Source organism: Botryllus schlosseri, chromosome 8 (assembly GCF_051294905.1).
Source record: "Botryllus schlosseri isolate E-star chromosome 8, Bs_hap1, whole genome shotgun sequence".
Taxonomy (NCBI): Eukaryota; Metazoa; Chordata; class Ascidiacea; order Stolidobranchia; family Styelidae; genus Botryllus; species Botryllus schlosseri.
Window position 1 is genome coordinate 9,425,605 of NC_137243.1, and position 15,619 is coordinate 9,441,223.

The 15,619-nt window shown below is 37.6% G+C and overlaps 1 protein-coding gene across 1 annotated transcript; it reads right to left on the reverse strand.

The window, feature by feature from the left end:
• Positions 1-2,727: 2,727 nt before the first annotated feature.
• On the reverse strand, positions 2,728-13,770 carry LOC145444897 (baculoviral IAP repeat-containing protein 7-like). Its single transcript, XM_080322949.1, has 2 exons — positions 10,385-13,770; positions 2,728-9,977 (listed from the first exon to the last, which is right to left on the reverse strand). The coding sequence occupies exon 2, from the start codon at positions 8,723-8,725 to the stop codon at positions 7,034-7,036; it is 1,692 nt and encodes a 563-aa protein (XP_080179075.1). The 5' UTR covers positions 8,726-9,977; positions 10,385-13,770; the 3' UTR covers positions 2,728-7,033.
• Between the last annotated feature and the right edge of the window lie 1,849 nt (positions 13,771-15,619).

Genomic DNA, 15,619 nt, shown 5'->3' on the forward strand with positions numbered 1-15,619 from the left:
TGCGTATTCGCCACTCGCGGACTTCGGTTTGCGGTTTCCGGTCCTGGACTAGCGCGTGAAGATCTTGTTGTTCTTGTTGGCTGTCCGTTAGGTCTCGATGATGCGTTACGCCCATCCTGTTGGTGTACTGGCCTGGCCCTCGGGCCTTGTCCACGCCTACCAAATCCATTACCATTCATGATGCGGGTGGGGAATCGATTGTTGCGTGCTTTACGTTGAGGATTCCGACGTTGTAACGGTACCTGGTCTGCATTAGCAAGCTGACGCGGTGAGATCCCCCTAGGTGATCCAGGAGGTGTTGCCCCCCCAAAGTTATTCAGTGGTTGTAGGGGCGAGGGTGATTGTACCACCGGCGGTGGGGTGTCACCAGGTGGAGGAGGAGTGTTGAGCTGACTGTCCTCTCTTCCATGAGTGGGATAACTGTGCACTATTTGTCCTGCAGGTTGAACATTATAAATGTGTACTGGCGGCAATGACGGTTTTGTATCAAGGACTTCCTTTGTTTCCTGATACCTGGGGCGTGTCTCTTGTTCATCCAGGAACTCGGAGTTCCAAACAAGTTGTAGTTCCTCCGCAACGTCCCGCCAAGTTTTATCCTCTTCCCAGCCTCGCAACATCAGTCTGAGCGCTTCTGGAAGGCGTTGTCGTAAATTTCGGAAAAGACGTAATCCATCTGGATTATCCTCAATAAGACTATCCATGTCTATTTCTAGTTGCTTCAAGGCGCTATTCAGCCGAGGTAGCGGCTCATCCTCCCAACGATAATTTCTGCGGAATTCTCCAATGATCTTTTCGTCATTTACCAAACCCTGGGGATTGGATAAGGAAAGAGATCGCATCACCGATTCCCACTCTGCTTCTCCCGAATTGGTATTAAAAAAATTTCCCAGTTGGGTAGCCTGTTTGTGTCGACCAGCAGCCCTCAATTTCTTCTGCAGTGCATTAGCCAAAATAACATCCACATCCGTATTTCCAGGACCGTGGCGTATTCTTCGCATCGAATTCTCCATCCATTTTAGCAGTGGCATGTCACCAGGGTCCATCATTAGCTGAAGCATTTCTTTTTCTGATTGGATTTTAGCAGACACATTCAGCAATGGGTCCGTAATACCGGAATAGCGGTGCGGCTGTTGTCGCCCTGACCTTTGGTTACGATCGTTAGGAGTAGAGGTAAAACGAGGCATATTTGGATAAGTTAGTTTGTTAGGTTGGCCCTCATTCGTATCTTCATCCGACAAATCTTCGGAACTTCGTGGCGACTTCCAAATTTCCCTTATTTCTCGAGCCAATACTCGCATACGATCATCGTAATCGTCGTCTTTGGTGTCTTCCGCATCTTCTGTAGCATCACTCTGTTCTCTGAAGTTCACCCGTCGGGATTCGCCATCCGCACTTCCAGCTCGTCTTCGAGAATCCTTCTCCTTGTTACGACGTTCCTGCCATCCTCGATACCCCATATACTTATCTAAGGGGCTCTTTTTTGGTTTTGTCTCTATTTGAGGCTCCCCATTTCTGAGGTCAATCAAGAAGGGATTAGTAGGTGTATATTTCTTTTGTTTGGCGCGTGCACCACTACCCACATGGAAACAAGGCGCCGTTCCCCTGTCGGTATCTGACAACGCGGTCGAGCCGGAAAGTGGTAGCTTAGGATAGACAGCCGTTACAGTATGACAATCCAAACCTTTGCGAACCGTCATGGTTGGCCCTGGTGTTACGTCCCGTATTCGCTGCTCAGAGAGAGGAACGTAAGCTGGTGGGTCATCTTCCGGTGCATTTGGAGATACTGTCAAAACGGGAGATTGAATGCTATCTCGTGTAGCCTGTGCATGTGACTTTCCGAGCTCAAATTCTGAAGTAAGGATGTCATTCAGCGCGTCGGTGGAGACCTTCCCGCTGACTTTTGTTGTGGCATCACAAACAGCTTTGAGGTCTGCTTGAGCTTTTCGAACCTCTTTCTTTGCCTTTTCTAACCCTTTCATGGTTTCCGGCAGAGCTGTCTTTACCTCTTTCAATAGCTCTGTTTGTTCAGCCACGTCCTTAGCCAGTTGTCTTTCTTGTCGCCGGACATCTTCATGGCGTTTTTGTGTAGCTTTAAGCAAGGTAATCCCTTGTTTGAGTTCGTCTGTTGCTTCTGACGGCTTTTTCCTTTTGAATGCTTTCAACATCCTTCGCATCGTCCTTCCTATTGACTGGAGAAGGTACTGTTGACAGAAGTTATTAGATCAGGTGAAGATATGTTAAAATGGATTGTAGATCCTTGCGGCGTAATCGTGGGAGGAACGTAAGCAGTAGATGCGCTGCTGTTGGATCCCAAAAATACGTTCAATAGATTAGAAAGCGCTCCAGGCGATACGTGCAGATAGATTGCTGCCAATATAATCAGGAGAGATATAGAAGATGAAAGCAAGGATACGACAAGTACAAGTTTTACGATGGTCGTCTTAGAAAGCATCGATTGGTCAACGTCTGAACACCGGAAGTATCCCCGTACTGGCCACCAATTTTGTTTTTATAGTGCAGCTCCACAACGATTGTTATGCGAGTAGTCCACACTTGTTCGGGTTACTTCCTAGTAAAGCGTTGCCTTTCGTTTGCTTTAGTATCCTGACGACGTCTGTAAATGGTGATTGGAGCAACAACAGTTGTAGGATTGTTTCTTCTCAAGTTGACAATGACCCTGGGGTCCAGAATTTTAATCTACCTTTATCTACTGATAATCTATAAGCTTTAATACAACCAAATACTCCAATCAGTTAATTGCGCAGACGGAAATGTGGTAACTCCATGCAAAACTTGGTTAAAATTGGCATACACATCATCCATCAATTATAACACAAGGCATGGTTTAACCTATACATCATCATACACAATTAACAAACATTTTCAATACTCCAAGGTTTGTTTTCGCATATAATTGATGCGACGGCCTTTCCTGCCGTAAATATCAATACATTTCAAATATCAATTCCTATTCATCATAATATTCTTCAGTATACTTGCGATTATAATGTTTCAATCAATTATAACATATCAACATTAAGGACGTCATGTCTTCAGTGCAATTAAAATCACTATGATCCTCTTAATCGGACCGCATGATACTACCCTTAACTAAGATGCCACTTAATACAGGCATTGCAGATTGTTCAAACAGGTTTTAGTGTTCATTATTTAGTTAATTTAATGGTTTAGTTGTTCAAGATTTTATAAGATTTTATATTGTTTTTCATTAATTATTTATTTAGCCTATAATAAGGGTTCGCACCGTAAACTTCGGATTTTGTTTCCCTAAAACTAGGGCTTCAATCCCTAGGGTCCTGCTTAAAAATAAGGGCGTAGCAGTGTATAACGCCTTATATACATACTGTAGGGATGACGAGGCCCCACAGTATTAAATTCATTCGCAGTTAGCAAAACAGCAATAATCCGTACAAACTGTAAAACATTTCTGAATATAGGTTGACCAAACCATTCAATAAACCGTGAACGTGACGGAATCAATTTTCTGTGCAACAAAATACAATAAAATGACTCTATGCAAGACGCAATAGAGATTCTTGACCATTCTATATTCCGTAGGTCAGTTATAACACTTTATATACATACATGAAAACAATAGCATTCCTGGGCTTAATATTTCTCATTGAACTAAGACATCTATAGTATCCTCAGGATAAAAGGGTTCCGTAGATTCGGCTTGTTCCTTCACCCATTCATCCGTGATCAAATTTTCCATAGGATGCATTCGAGCCATATAGTTGAACCACAAAAGTTTAGCCTTTTCATAATTTCCAGAGGCCATGTCTCTTATCATTTTATGGTTTTCTAGTATTCCTTGGTAGTCAATAACAAGGGGCTTCTCATCAGAAAGAGTTTCTTTAATTCGTTTGAAAAAACATTTCAATCCAAGTTTGATATATTTGGGCGGGGTCCTTGACCATTCGTACCATCTATGAGAGGGGGGCATTCTTGCTTCATATCGTTCTTTGAATAACCAAAAATAAAAGATCAAATCTTGTTCCGCCACATTAGATCCAACTAGTTTGGTGACATCAACATCACCTTTATCATTTACTTCAGCGTTATTCATACTTTTAATTTTTCTGAAAGCAATTAATCATCCAGTTAAGGTTCTATTTGGTCATGCAGACGGAAATGGGGTAACTCAATGTAAAACTCAATTAAATTGGCATACACGTCATACATGATTAATAGACATTCAACCTAGCAAAAAATACAATATACAATCCAGGCATTCATTGTTCATAATCACATCCATTATATTTCATTTTATGTATCAGTATAGCAGCTCTAACATCAGAGGGAAAAGTATCATTAAAGAGTTTATCATTGGTATAAATACAAAATCCGTTTCTATCAGAACAAGGCATTCTTTCTAGTACCCATTCTTCAGGTACAACATCCGAAGCAGGATGTAATCCAACACAGAAGACAAACCAACAAAACTTTGCATGTTCGTAATTTTCAAACAGTATCATGCGGGCGATGGCTAAATGCTTTTTGTATAGCGCATCAAACAGTTTGTCGGATACTCTCAGGTTGCAAATCCTCAAGTAAGGTGTCATAAATATCTCCAGTTCATCCCGTGTGGTTGCAGCCCATCTGCTGAAGTCTTTGTGTTCATATTTCTTCTCAAAGGAATCGAAGAAAACGTCAAGTTCATGCTTTACTCTAGCAATTTTATCACCCATATTTTCTTAATATAGAGAATTTTACGTTGATTATTGGACCGGAAACTTTTCTTACTGACATTTTTAACACATATAAGTATAACAACACTTCCAAAATATTCAATAATTGTGATGAGCATACTGGATGCATAGTAATTTACTTAGCATACATATCAGTCCAGTTTCTTGCCGTTCTTTGATAGCAATCATAGTCATCCCTATACAGTCTAGCGCTCTCAACATCCATTGGATCTTCTGGATTAGGGGAAGCCAATAATGACGAAATCGAGACCAATACTTTTCCCAACGTTAAAGCGGGTGACCATTCATTTGCAAGAATGTCAATACATATGGTACCCTTACGGCTTATATTCGGATGGAAAATCTTGGTTTCAAATTTGATCTTCGGAGGCTTGAATGGATATTCCGTTGGAAATTCAATTCTAAGAAGAAATGTTCCTTTTTCATATGGTGTTTTTGGTGGTCCTCGCAAAAGTGCTTGCCAAACATAGATATCCGACTCGTCCAATGGCCCTGCTTGCAAAATTACAGGATTTGTTCGTATTTCTTGATTAATTTTTCGCCGTTCAACGTATAATCTATGTTTTGCCATTCGATGCAGACTTATACTATCCAATAAAACTTACACACATAAAAGAAAAGGGGAACATCACTAATTCAATCGTTTATCCATAGCGTACATGTCACGTGAAAATCCGGCAATAGTTCTGCTAGTAATGTTCCAATCTTCATCAACATTAGCTATAGCCAATACATATCGTAGAAATAAGTACAAATAGTACGCAGGACTTTCTCCAAAGTTTTCTTCCACAATGCGCTCCAGTACTTTTTTTGCGCATTCCAATTGTTCCGCCACCTCATGGTCCCGGTATAACCAGACAAGAAAATCTTTCAATACATACTCCATGTCATTGGCTGTCAACTTCGGAAAGTTTTCTATTCTTTCTTTTATTCGTTCATGTACAACTCCCATCTTTAGCCAAGCAACTCTGCTGTCAGGTATCGTAGGGTATAGACACTGTCTGAACTTGTTCCGATTCAATTCCTTCTTCTGGGGATCTTTAGGCACATACTCATACTTTTCATGATTAACTTCCAACATGTCACAATCAAAGATCAAATAAATTATTAGTGTCTTAAAATTCCTTACACAAAAAACCCAAACATTATTAAACATTCAACGAATCTTAATCAGCAAACCAACTTAATTACACACATAAAAGTTTTTAATTCTAGTTGTTATATTAGATATAGTACATGGTTTTTGAAATCACAAAGTTCTTTATATCCAATTGATATAGTGGAAAATTTGATGCATTATATGTATCATTTCAGTTAATCATCTTTCAAACATCCTTTTATCCATTGTTCTGAAAAGTTCTCCTTCATGGGATGCATACGAACAATATGTTGGTACCAAAGAAATTTGGCTTCCTTATAGTTTCCCAGTGTAATAATTGCAATCCTATTATGTTCTTTGATAGCAGCATGATAACCCAGAGCCTTGCCTTGCGGAGATAATGCACTCCCGTAAACTTTGTCAACATACAGCTTCAGCATTCCAACAATGTCATTGGGTCTTGTCATAGCCCATCTTTGCCATCTGTCGGAAATTTCCACATCTTCTTCATAATATTTACAGAACATGTCAAAATAATATTTCAAGTCGCACACTGCAGATTCATATCCCATTCGCAATGATTCCTGGTTACTTCTATTTCTTTGAGACATTCTTCTTAATCGTGTAATATAACAATTTTCGAACAGGCGTCTTCTAAAATCGGAATAGCAACAGTTTCAAATTCTCGAGCATTCAGAAGTAATGTTGCAGAATCTTTTAATTCCATTTGTGGTAATCTTTCATCCAGAAATTCTTCTGGTAGATACTTATGAGCCGGATGTAATTTTAGAACAAGTCCAAACCATGTATATTGGGCCAGATCAAAATCTTTTGTAACAAAAACGCGAGCAATATCACTATGTGCGTCATAAAGCTTATCAAAAAGCTTTTCTGTCACATTCGCAAAACAATGATGAAGGTATTTCTTTATTAATTTTTTGAATTTTTCCTTTGGGGTATTTTTCCATATCTCAAAATTTTGATGATGGTATTCCTGTTCAAACTCATCATAGTATTCATTAATTTGTTTCTTGGCTAGCGTAATTTCCCAATTCTCTAATACTCTAGTCATCTTAATACAGAATAAAATACTTTAAAATCATATGTTCAATTTTACGCGCAAAAGTAACTAGTAACGTTATGCATTATACATATGCATCAAGAGCATTCATGCCACAAAATAATAGTCCTGCCTGCTCCATCAAGCTCTATACACCTTTATCTTTTCCAGTATTGTTTCACCACAAATGTTGCATCTTTCGGTATTTGTTGCACATTTTTCACAACTACATAAATGTCCACAAGGTATGAAAGTAATTTCACTTTTGTTTCTCTTGCAATTTTTGCAAAGCACAACCTCTTGTATTTCTTTCAAACTTTGCGCGATCTCATCCACCGACATTGTTTCTGCAACTGCTGCTTCTTTCGTTTCTTTGTTGTTGTTTACTTCGTGATTATTTTCAGATATACTATCGCCTTGTTGTGTTGTTTTCGTTGGACTGGCGGTAATTGTATTTACTGTCTCTAGTAAATCCTGAATTATATCACCAGTAGAGAAAGGATCATTAATCTGTCTATTTATAGTTCCTTCTATTTGATCTCTCGTAAATCCCATGTCTTCCAGTTGCATCCTGTTTATGTATTGTCTAGATAACCTTGGTCGATTATGGTTCCTTCGTATCTCCTCTCGTGGTGCATCAAGACATATTGCATTCCTTATCGATGGTCGATTGAGATTGGGATGTTCATCTCTTAGTCGTAAAACGAAATCAATACCTTTCATTTGCAAAACATATTCACAACCAGGAAACCACTTTGCATGTTCTGTCCACGGCTCATCATTGTAGTTCCAGTTTTGTAATCCTCCATTGCAGTAAAAGCATTTCGCCCTGTCCGAATCCCCTAAATAATACATACCCGCTTTAGCCAATTGTTCCGTTGTTGCGAGGATCCTGGGCCATTTTTCATTAAACGAAGATATTCTTTGCTGTAACGATGTCATATGCAAATTTATCGGGTAAAGGCAAGGGAATCTTTCCACCAACTGGAGTTGTTCTTCTGGCGATGGATCCGGAGGTTCTCCCCTATTAGTAGTTAACCTTTCAATTTTTATTTTAAGTTCATTATCTGCCTGATTTCTCTCGGAGTCTGTCAAGGGCATATTTCCTGCATACTCGTTATTTGCCATTTTGCATTTTGTAAAATGTCTTTTATGTTGTTCAAGGACATTATCAGTGGGTGCCCAATTTCTCAGTACTCCTGAGCATGAAAAACATTGCGCTCTGTCAAGGTTTCCCAGGTAAAAAAATCCCTGTTTTGCCAATTCCCCTACCAAGTATGGAGTAGGATAGGAAGGCCATTTGTCAAAGGTTCTTCTTCTCTCTAGTTCACTCCTCAAATTTGCTGATCGCAATGAAGTCTCATGTTCTTGGTCACAAATGTTCGCAAACACGGTTTGTGGTAAGGGACATTTTTCCTCTTTGATAGTCGGTCTTTGCACATTCCGATTAGTTTGCTGACTTCTTGTAGTAAGGTTAAGGTGGCACCTCATTTGTTCAAAAAGGAGCCTCCTTAAGTAATTTGAAATAGGCAAGTTATAACCATGTTGTATGGTCACCATGTCACAAGTAGATTTATGCCACTTGTCATCAAAAGGATCATCTCCAGTGACCCATTTTTCCACAGATACGCCACAGCAGTAACATCTTACTCTATCTTGAAATCCTGTCCAATAGAAACCAGCAGCGGCTAGATAGCTCGGTATCACAGGAGTTTCTTTCGAAAAATGTTTGAACGTTGCAAGTCTGTAATACTCAACCCGGTGATCTCCAGGTGGAATATAAACGCAATTATGTCCAGGAGGATCACGATCTCTTTTCATCAGAATGCCCATAGTTTCAATTCGGTCATTTCTCGGTGTAATTGCTTTCGATGGAACAGGCGTTCAATAATACAGATCAAAATGTCTAAATATAACCATACCAATCCAACATTCTAGTAATAATACATAAACATTCTGTTAAAAAAAAATATCATTATATAAGATTTCTCGAGGTTCCAAATTAGCATTGGTTCGATAAATTCCATGGATTGGGTGTAAAGTCATTATTTAATTGTCAATATGTGACAACAGTTAATGGAGATGTATGTCCAAAATATAGGAATTTTCCAGATATTGATTCATTGACTGGGCTTTCTTATCTACTTTCTTCGAGTATATGTATATATATGCATCCATAACGGAGGTATCAGAACTCAACGACATATAACCTTTTACTCCTAGGTTGGTTTGGCTGTGCCAAGTCCATTTGCAATTCGCATCTGTAACATAAGCCAGACTATTTGCACATACTAACAATCTTGTATGGCCCATTATTACTCCTCGTATCACTTCATATATTACTCGTCTCATACATAGGGGAGGTATTCTTCGGACAACTCCCATCAAAGTTTCCGTAATTATAGTCCATGTGTCGTCATCGGGTCGTATTGTCTGTTTACTCCATACTATGAGTCGTTGTCGTGAGGAATCTTTCACAATGGCAGAATCCTGGGAGTCGTCAGAGTCCGTATTACTAGAAATTTCGTCCTCCGGCGTTTCTCCATGGGGTTTCCTGTCGCCACATGGAAGTTGTCTTTTGTACCAATTATGTTCTTGTTCAAAAAAGTTTTTCAACATATCCATCAGCAACTTTAGACATCCAGTATTTTTTCGCACGTCGATTTTATCTAGTTGATTTATTAATTTACAAAAAATAGCAGTATTATGATCCTGTACTTCAGATAGATACATTTTATCCCTGCGAATATAACAATAATGTGCAATAACAATAAAAGATCCTGATTCAAGATTTCAATGCATCAAATCTCGATATTAGATATCATATAACATACATGTAATACATTCACTCACTATGACACAACAATAATAGAAACATTTCATAGGTTTTCTAAACATGTAGATTATCATACATGCCTCTATTGCTTCCCTAAAGATTCAAATCTCTCATCTCTAATGATATTGCACATAGTGACCAACATTGTTTTCAATGTTCCAGTGTCCTAAAATTAGGATCAAGAGCAATTATCTCTAAAAATAGTTGAAACCTTTCCTCCAAGGCCACCCTTCTTTTCCAGAGCCACTCCTGTAAGTAATGAGGAATAAGTGATCTTGATACCCCATTCAGCCTTCTAATAGCAGCTTTAAAAAAATTCCAAGACACCTCGATCAATTGTGTATTTATGCCTTCTGTAGTGACAAATTCGCGATCATGATTAACTACTGAATGTTTATAATTCATTCCCAGGCTTTCCAACTTGCGGTAACTGGCAAATGAATCAGTCCATATAGTGGATCCCTCTTTTACGTGTTTCATAATTATTTCTGATAATACAGAGGTTTTTCTCCCTTCTTCAGGTACCAATTCTGCAAACATTTCTCGCGTTTTCATATCTATTCCAGCCAAAACCCAGCGTTGGCGTATTATTCTTCCACGATTAAATTTTCTTTTGGCCACAAACGTCTCATCAATTTGAATTACATGTGATTTACCTTGTGATATTCCCCCTATTAGGGTACCTCTTCTTTCCATTTCCACAGAGCATATCTTACGAAGTTTCTTGGTCCAATTCACCATTGTTCTCTTGCTGACGTGTGCTTCAAAAGCTATTTGTCGTTGAGATACATCTATGGTCCAAAGATAAATCATCATTACAAGTTGGGTGAGTCTTATTTTACTTCCTTCAAATAGTGATCCTTTCCTTATGGACGTGGTAGTCCTGCACTTTGAAACCGGACACCTCCATCTATATCCATCCATAGTTCTTTTGCATTTTTCTTCATTCATTTGTTGTCCACAATTAAAACATGTTGCCTTTTGAACAAGGAGTTGCCGTGATCGCAGAAACTTTATACATTTTCGTTCACTTGATATTATACCACATCGAGCAAGATTGAATAGATTTTTTCTTTTTCTGGATTCTTTAGTCTTCATATTTATTTAAAACTTTATTGTCTTTTCAAAAGTAGTTTTCTGTATATACAAACATTGGAAAGTTAAATTTCATGCAGGCACTTTCAAAGTCATAAATTGACAATCGGCTTCTTTTAATGATATTCCCTGCGTCTTTGCCCATGCGTAGATCTGAACTTCCGGAAAGATTATCCACATTATGAGATCTCTTTCAGAATCTCCCCTTTTTATAAATTCCCTCATTTCAGGATTTACCCTTTTCAAAATTGTTACCCAGTTTATGCAAATTTCTGCAAAAGCCATTTGTATAGGTTTTTCAGGGTAAATGCTTCCTGTATAAATTTCTTCCCACTCATTTTCAACCAGATGTTTCCCAGGCCAATGATTGTTGTATGTGGTGACACCATACTTTTGTTTCCAATATAGTAGTCGTGGATTTGATTCGTCATACATTATATCACATAAGTGATCCGTCAATGTATATGTTGTTAACAGAAACTTCAGCGACTTTAATCCATTGTCTATTAGTGTTTCTTTTTGGGGTATCCATGTCGTATGTTGTATTTCTGGATCATCACAACGTAATCCCAAACACATTTTTATAATTTAAGTAAATCCTTTATACAACATATTTAAATTCAGTTACATAGTACCATATTACAATTATTACACCAATTTTCAATTTATATACTTAATCATTTTTACATTAGTTTAATAATAACTAGCCAAACAATAACGGTAAATGTACACTTTGAATGTATAGTCACACGATTGGAAAGACTTTTCATTTCGTCATCATATAGTCTTGATTGTTTACGTACATAGGGTCTTCTGGTAGGTGTTTCATTATTATATCTATTTAATTTTAAAACTTCCAGATCTGGTAATTTTCTCAATAGGGAGTCATTAAGAAATTGAACATGATTATAACTAAGATCAATTGTATGCAGATATCTGAACGATATGTTGGAGGACAGAGAAAAATATTGCAAGTTATTATAGTACAACGTTAATCTCTCTAAATTACATAAAGATTCAAGTATTGTCATATCAAATTCCACCAGTTTATTTTCATCCAAGTTCAAAGTTTCCAGTTTCCTCAGTCCTTTGAACGCCCCTTCTTCTATAGCGCTTATTGCGTTTCTTGATAAGTCTAGTATTCTTAAATGACGTAAATGAATGAATGTTCCATTCTTTAGTTTCTTTATGACATTGTTGTCCAAATATAGTCTTTTTAACTTTTCCATGCTTGCAAATTTCGATCCTTCTATTTCCGCCAGCAAATTACTGCTTAAGTACAAACTTTCCAGTTGGTGTAAGCCTGCAAAGCTTTCTTTTTCAATTCGTGTGATGTAGTTTCGCATCAAATTTATCTCCCTAAGCTTTTCATTTTTGCAGAAGACCCCTCCTGGTATGGTTTGGATTTTATTCCAACCACAATGCAACACCTCTACGTCTTTATACTTTTCCAATTGTCCTTTGGTTATTTCCCGTAGGCAGCTGTCGTTGATGAATATCTTTATTGTGTTCCGACAAGATTTTGCCAGGTATATCTTGTCAGGATCCGGAATTCTTGTATAACTCGAATGGTCACACCAAAGTACCAAATTGCTTCCTTGCATGCATTCCGGGTATAACATGGTTCGTCTTTCATCCATTGTACACTTCTTTTGTTCTATTGTTTCCGGATAAATAGCATAACACATGCCTAGCCATAATACTAGTAGTTCCACTCGGTTCATTTTACTCATGAATTAGATAACCCACTTTGTTACTCTATACCTTCGAAAAAGTGTCCTTTGTAAGTCAAAATCTTATTTACAGTCGTTGTCATTACTCATGATTGTTCCGGTATTATAGAGTCAATGTTCACACTTTCCCCTTCGTAGGGGTAAGGATGTATTTCTATACGTCTTATCCTTTTTGTTCGCCAATGTATTGAACTTGAATAGCCTTTTAGGCCCAAATTATTCTGGCAATTCCATTGTTCCATATGTGGCGGATCTTTACAAATTTCTCTCTCCTGGTACACGTCCTTTGTTATATTAGTGTTTGTAAGTTTCATCACAAGTCCTCTAATTAATTCATACAACATGACTCTTCTTCCCAAAGAGGTGTATTCCTTTGCTCTTATTTCAAATATCTCTTCTGCCACATGGTTGAATTTATCAAGAATTTCTTCGGTTAATTCCTCATCTAGGGCTACCTCTTCTAGGCCATCGTCTGTTTGTTTAACCCAATCGGCTTGGTCCGTAAGCAATTCCCATACTTTTTCTTTAAACTGGTATCTCTCATATTCGCTGTTATATTCTTTAAGATTCAATAGATCCAACTCGTCATATACATCGTACAAATGACACCAATTTGTTGAATCGTAACCTTCAATATAATCAAAATCTAGCATTCTTTTTTCAAACAAAATAGCAATTTCGCACAATTTACCGTTTTCAGGATATGACAATTCTCAAGACTCATGTTATTACTTTTACTTTTCACTCATAACTTATCAAGTATACTCCATTTATTAATTTATTAATCACCCAATACTTATTAGGCAATAAATCTCTCCCCCCCACAAGGGATTTAATTATTTTATAATTTTCTATTTTCTGGTTTTTATTTATATAATTTTTTTTTCTCATTAAGATTTTATCTCTTATATAGCTTTTATCATTCGGTATTAGCAATAATTTTATCATTTTTATGATCTATAAACACAATCTGACATTTTATTTTTTTGAAGATTTTTTTAGTGGGGAAAATAATACGACATATCAATTTAAACATTATTAAAAGATAATATTACTCATCATCCTTGCCTTCCCTTCCATAAGAAATGTTTTGACCCGAGTTTCTCTGAATGGCGAAACTAATTTATTCAAGGATCATTTATACAAGTATTACACAATTACGTCTCATAGAGACTATTGTAGGAAGGGTGCCATGAGACAAGAATGTGAGCAATTTGCAATATGTTACTTTACTAAACTATTACCTAATTAAATATTGGGTAAAAGACTAGAAGCTAAGCTAATTTTTTACGCATCTTATGTATAGTACCATAAAGAATTTACATAATCAGAAAAAATTTTAATAACAGCAATAACTCAAATAGCAGCAAATTAGTGTGAGGCTCACACAAAGAGATCTTGGCAGAGCGCAAAGCGTGGGCAAAACGGAAAAAATTACGCTCACGTCATTCTTTATAAAATATAAAATAATTCGATTAGCATAACATATAAGTATGAACACGAGGTGATTTGTGATAGGGTAGGTTGTCTGGGGCCGTTACAGACTAAATTTTAACACAAAAATTGCAGCCGAAAATTCATATATAACATTCAATATTATAGAAAACAACACCGTACAATTCTTCATAATTTACAATAACAAGTTCTTCTCGAATTTAAAAAAGTTTTTGCAATAAAGATAGGTCGATCTTGCATTCAAGTACTCAAGTTCTCATAGTCCCCGGGATGTCATTCTAGGGGAGGTGATAGCGGGAACAATCCCAGCGATTGATCAATGTATCGGAATCTTTTAGTAAAAAGGGAAACTGTATTAATAACTCTGAGTAAATATATATCGTAAAATACAGGTATATAGTTTCCACTTTTGCTAATCTCAAGTTTCACTATACCCGGCTTCTATACTTTTTCCGTTAAGTTTGACCTTTTGGTAGTGGTGCCGAATTGATAAATTGTCCTAAACCACCACCGGTCAGCCCTAAATAATTCAGTTATCATGGCTTATCTAATAGGCTATCCCTAAAAGTCCAGATCAATCAAGATAATTTCTAGATCAAACTAATAGTAGTTTATTTTAAAATCAGCCCATATTACCACTAGAGGCAGCATGTGATCCATCTACACTGGGTCTCCGTAAAACTACCATTCGGGTCGGAGCCTCTGGTCTGTTTGGAAACCTACTGTCTCTACTGGTTGAAGATTCAATATCAAACATCAATGTAGTTTCCGAATTGGTGTTTTTGACTAATTGTTTGTCTCCCTCTTTTTTTAACGAGCTTTTAAAGGTTGAATCCGACACTTGGTCAATCGGTAGAATAAAAACGCCTCCCAAATAACCAAACGTGCTCGTGGACCCGTATGTAAATCTCCATTGTTCTAGATTTCCCCCAAATAGGAACTCAAATTCTGCATCCATCCTACATCTCGTAAAACAAACTGTTCGCATGTTTTTTGCCCCCCGATATTGTTGTAACAGGAGAGCTATGGCGGTTATTATCGCTTCTGGATATAACACATAAAGCACGATATGTCCTTTATCTCTTTCAGTGTTTTGGTCTAGTCCTTTGTGCATACTACAAGCCTCTTTCAAATAGTCATGGCATAATGTCATGAGTTCAAAAATCTGCCCGGTATTCTTGAAATACGGTTTTACGTGTCTCATAAGGTAACATTGTTTACATTCACCGACCCCTACCGGGTGAAAAGGCTTTCCTATTTTTATCCAGTCCTCCTTGGTGTACATACTTTGTTGCCAATATTGTACCCTTGGATTGTCCCGCTCACAAGTGCCGAACAAGAGGCCCATCAAACGATCCCGAACCGGCGCAGTTTTTATAGTTTCCATTACCATCTGCTGCCTTTGCGTAAGATCGAAATGCATTGCCCACTCGTAGACAACCTTGTGATCCGTATTAGGGTCGCACAACAGCCCGTAGCACATTTCTTTCTTCAATTAGTTCCCTATTTATAACTCTTAAATACAGAAGGTTTCCTCTTTTATTCATACAACTCTCAGTAAATTGTTTCATATTGTAAATCAATGTGAAACAGAAAATATACATTGGT